This window comes from Triticum urartu, chromosome 3A (genome assembly GCF_056163025.1).
Source record: "Triticum urartu cultivar PI428250 chromosome 3A, HENAU_Tu73, whole genome shotgun sequence".
In the NCBI taxonomy this organism is placed as follows: Eukaryota; Viridiplantae; Streptophyta; class Magnoliopsida; order Poales; family Poaceae; genus Triticum; species Triticum urartu.
In genome coordinates, this window is record NC_141875.1 from 13,380,696 (window position 1) to 13,385,399 (window position 4,704).

General features: G+C 48.2%; 1 protein-coding gene across 1 annotated transcript; it reads right to left on the reverse strand.

The window, feature by feature from the left end:
- Positions 1 to 1,288: 1,288 nt before the first annotated feature.
- On the reverse strand, positions 1,289 to 2,640 carry LOC147977803 (E3 ubiquitin-protein ligase SINA-like 10). The gene is made up of 2 exons (XM_087516455.1): positions 2,325 to 2,640; positions 1,289 to 2,226 (listed from the first exon to the last, which is right to left on the reverse strand). The coding sequence occupies exons 1-2, from the start codon at positions 2,544 to 2,546 to the stop codon at positions 1,504 to 1,506; spliced, it is 945 nt and encodes a 314-aa protein (XP_087372581.1). The 5' UTR covers positions 2,547 to 2,640; the 3' UTR covers positions 1,289 to 1,503.
- Positions 2,641 to 4,704: the final 2,064 nt, after the last annotated feature.

Here is a 4,704-nt window from a genome sequence, read left to right on the forward strand (position 1 = left end):
AGATTTAGTCACAACTGCTACATTTTCAGTTTCGAGATAACAGCTAACATCCTACAAGATCTCATTTATTTAGTAACCCTAGCAATGAAAACACCAGCATTGACCCAGTATAGATGGAAATATTACAGTTATTCCACCGAAATGTTGATCGAAAGGCAGGCAAATTTCAGAGGAAATGGCAGGCAACTTTGCATCCTGTCCAGATTAGAAATTAAGTCCTGTATGCACATATTCAGTTTTCAAGACACCAGCAATCAATATCATAAAAGGTGTCTTTTGGTTATCCTAGCAAGAACAGCAGCATCCAGAAAAGTAACATCTATTTCTTTGAGAATCAAACAAGGAATAACTGCAATTTATGCCATGGAAATGTAAATCCACTAGCATATCACATACAAGTTTCAGAAAATACGGCAGGCAGGCTTCAGCGTGTCCATACGCAGTGTGTGTTACAGCAGCCTACATCCTATAAGGCATCCATCCACGGAGCTAAAGAAAGTAAACGCAGGAATAGGAAGCAAATGAAGCAGGTGACGATCGAACGATCACCTTGAAGCTGGGCGCCGAGAACACAAAACATGCGCAGGCTCACACTGAAGAAAATAAGGAAATTAGCATGACATTCAGTAGAACGAAGAATGGATGAAGACATAAAGAAACAGAACATTTGGAGAAACACGTAATCAGAGCCTGGGTCACACGGTCATTTCAAAAGTTCATAGCAACAGAGCGGAAAAACAAATCAGCTACTGCATTGTAGTAAGAGGCCAGTCAAACAAGCATTTCACTTCCCCAGTTCTCCCCACTAAATTGAAAACAGGTGGCTGCTCCTCGGTGAAGTCGCGGAAAACCATATTCAGTTTTGAGACACCAACAATTAAGATCCTACTAGTATATAGTAAGACCAACTAGACTGGAAATTCAGTCATGACAGCTGCATTTTTAGCTTCGACACACCGACAATTAACATCCTACAAGGTACTCCCATTTAGGAACCCTAGCAAGAACACCAGCAGCTGAGCAAGCCTAATCAAAGCGTTGCATTGTATGCCACCGAAATGTTGATCCACTCACATTATGCCTCTTAAATCCTATGCAGTATGTACTAAACTAGGATTTCTCTACGACCGACTAACTAGCTGGTACATTCAGTTTTCACACAAAAACAATCAAACAAGTAAAATGAACAGGCAAACAAGTCAAATGACCCTACAAAGTGACATTTGTTCATCCTCGCAAGAACTGCAGCAGTCAAACAAGTAAAATGATCAGGCAAGCGATAGACATGAACAGGCCAAGTAGGATTACTAGTTACCAGTGATCAGCTACATAGCGTACGCGATACATTGGCAAACATTGCCACGGACAAAATCAATCAAGATCCAGCCTTTGATCACTACCACCAGTTCACTACCATTCTACCAAATCGCCAATGTCTAACCATGGTAGATATATATAAATATGCTTATTAGATAGGGATTAAGAACGAAGCTGGCAAGCCAATCAGGCACGGGAACGGGGGCTCCTGCTCGCCCTGACCCTGACCTCCTTGTCGATGCGGAGACGGACGACGACCTCTCCTCCTTCCGGCGGCTGCATGTCCGACGGCACCGGCAGGTACCTGCCACCGGCGCCCATGGCCGCCTCCTCGGAGGGCACCGCGCAGCTCTCCACCTTGGCGTCCAGCATCAGGACGTCCATGTGGCCGGTGTCCGTGTCCACGGGCGCGTGCACCCACACCTTGCACCTGTACCACGACGCCGCCGGCCCATCCTCCTCCGCGGCCGCGGTCACGCGCACCACCTTGACGCCGCGCTCGCTCGCCACGAGCAGGAACAGCCGCTCCCCGTCCTCCGCGGCCAGCAGCCGCTGCCCCTGCTCCGCGGGCTCCATCTGAACCTCCAGCACGGAGCCGTACGCGATGTTTGTCACGGGCCACGCGTGGCGCTCGGCGAGGTGGACGCGGAGCGCGGGCGGGGTGGCGAGGAAGCCGCATCCGGGCTCCGGGCAGCGGCACGTCTTGTGCGGGCACACCAGACGGTGGTCGCCCGCCATGCAGTACACCACGGAGCTCCGGCAGCCGTACGCCTGGTTGGGGCAGGGCACCCTGACCGCCAGGAGGTAGCCGTACGCCCCCTCGTCGCGCTCGTACGCGCCGTCGCACGCCGGGCACTTGCTGGCCAGGTTCGCGGCGCAGGGGCCGCACGCCGCGTGCTTCGCCGGGCACTGCGCAAGAAGCATTTTTTTTCTTGATCTGTTCTTCAAGCAATCGGCGCATCAATCAAGCAAGGACGGAAAGCAAAGAGGATCCATTTTTGGCGTACCAGGAAGACGGGAGGCTTGAGGGGCAGGGAGCAGAGGGGGCAGTCCAGCAGGGACTTGTCGAACTCGACGAGGATCTCCACTCGCGGGGCGGCGGCGCTGCCGGCGGCCACCACCGCCATGGCTCCGGTTTCGTCTTCTTCCTCGACCTCCTGAACGTCGTCATCGAGAGTGACGTCGGCGGCGGGCGACTCCACCCTGGGCTTCTTGCCGCCGCGACCCATCTTGTCCTGTTTGCCGGAGCAGAGGAGGGGAAGGGAAATGCGGCCGCCGGCCAGGGTGGGAGGGGAGGGAGAGCTCTTTTGCCTCAAATGGCCATGGGTGGGGTGGGGTGGGGAGTAGTCAGCCACGTGAAGGAGAGAGACACATATTTCGCTTCTCCCTTTCAAATTTTGAAACCTTGCCCGCCAAATGCTCTTCCTTTTCATGGTCATTGTTCAATAGGCTCGTGCACTTGTGTTAGACAAAAACAATTAGTAGTACCAATTTCAGTGAATTTCACCCTTTTCTTTTCTTTTCTTTTTTTACTTCTTTTGGGGATTTCCGAATATTTCTATTCAGATTCTAATTTTCCCCAAACTTCATTGAATTTCAAATTCGATGATCAATTACTTTGTTTTTTTATCCTTCTCAATTTATTTTGTTTTATCGGACTACCGGATGTGCAAAACTATTGTTGCTTCATCCAATAACCCGCCTTCCGTCGAGAAAGGAACCAAAACTATCCAATTTTCAAAGACGACAATAAAAGTTGGACTCCCTTACAAATCTTGCGTCAGATTTTCGACCATGGCAATAATGCAATTTTGGTTTGCCGAGGATGGTGTGCTTAGTTGATAAGCATGGCAAATCGGCCCCATTTCCAAAAAAATGTTAGGAAATTGTCGTGCTCGCAAACTAAATTTGTCATCCTCACGCCAACTAAATTTGTCATAAAAAAATGTTCTATTTTTTCATGCCTAAAAATTCGACGAGATTTTTAGCATTACCATAAAATTTGTTTGATTAGGAGTTTTTTCACCCCAAACAAGATTTGACCACTAGTTTAGGGATGAAAGTAGATTTGAACATAGATGCAGCCTTTTTTCTTTGCGGCGGAAAGGGGTTCATATTAATTAACCTGGGCCAAGGCGATCCACTTCACATAAGTTTGCAACCCTCTCAGGACCAGCATGTAACAAGACAACCATCTTAATCTCGCCTCTCCCAATCATAGCTAGTTCATGGCTAACATGATTACTCTCTCTTCTAATAGCATCCACCACAATCTCTCTGTCTCCCTTCACGCCAAGGTTGCAATGTCCTGGATAATTGCAGCATGTTGAGATCTATTAACCGAGGGATCGGAGATTACTACAAACACTATCCGTCTCAATGATGAACGGAAGTGACCTCCATCCAATGGTAACGCAATTCCTTCACTGCAAGCCTCTAGTTACACATATAGATCACTATCACACGTGAATAAGTGGTGGCATGATGTGAAGATGATGCCACCGGAACCGTCATGGAGCACCATGTTGGTGGCCCATTGCACGCCTGCTCCAGGTAAGCCCCGTCGACGTTAGTTTTGAGCCATCCAGGTTTGGCCCACTCCAAACCTTGCTCGGGTGTCGTCATGGGCAAGCTTGCGGTGTGCCGCTCATGTTGCTGCAAGGCGCTACCCGTAACAACGGATCCACCAAGACCTCTTCCCTTTACTCTGGCCATCATTGGTATGATGTTGAATGCAGACAAGTGATGTTATGTAGCTATGCGGGAACCGTCAAGAGGCTTCAGTTGGGGGTGATCTCATTGGGAACGTTGTAGGAGATATGCCCTAGAGGCAATAATAAATGATATTATTTATCTCCAAGTTCATAATTATGTTTATGTTCCATGCTATAACTGCTATGGTTCTCGAGTCTGCAATAACACGAGGCTCGGAGGAAGACTCATATGCACGTGTGAAATAACAAACGGTAAGAAGTATTCTTAGTCTGGGCTCTAAGACTAGCTCAAGTGTTGCATGATGGTTCTGTTTTCCTGATCATGGGCATGTATATGCCAGCAACTTTGAGGGCACAATGTTTAGAGAACATTTGCGTTGAATCGACCCGGATTGATGTTATGCTATGAGATTCATTCGTCACAAGTTAATGGTACATAACACAGAGATGGTTAACGTTTGCATGATTCCTTAGACCATGAGAGTATCGAGTTTCTTCATGCTTGCTTCATGAACTTTGGGGTTTGTTAAACGTCATCCGTAAATGGGTGGTTATTACGGCGGCTTACGGGTTCATGGAAAAGTATGTCAAGTAACTTGATAGCTCAAGATTGGGATTTTCTCCTCCGACGATGGAGAGATATCTCTCGGCCCTCTCGGTATTACGGTATCCA

What these genes read in the sequence shown, in the direction of transcription:
- LOC147977803 (XM_087516455.1), bottom strand. Translation starts at nt 2,546, where the DNA reads ATGGGTCGCGGCGGCAAGAAGCCCAGGGTGGAGTCGCCCGCCGCCGAC. An exon ending in TCAAGCCTCCCGTCTTCCTG is followed by an intron (nt 2,227 to 2,324) that starts GTACGCCAAAAA and finishes CTTCTTGCGCAG; the next exon opens with TGCCCGGCGAAGCACGCGGC.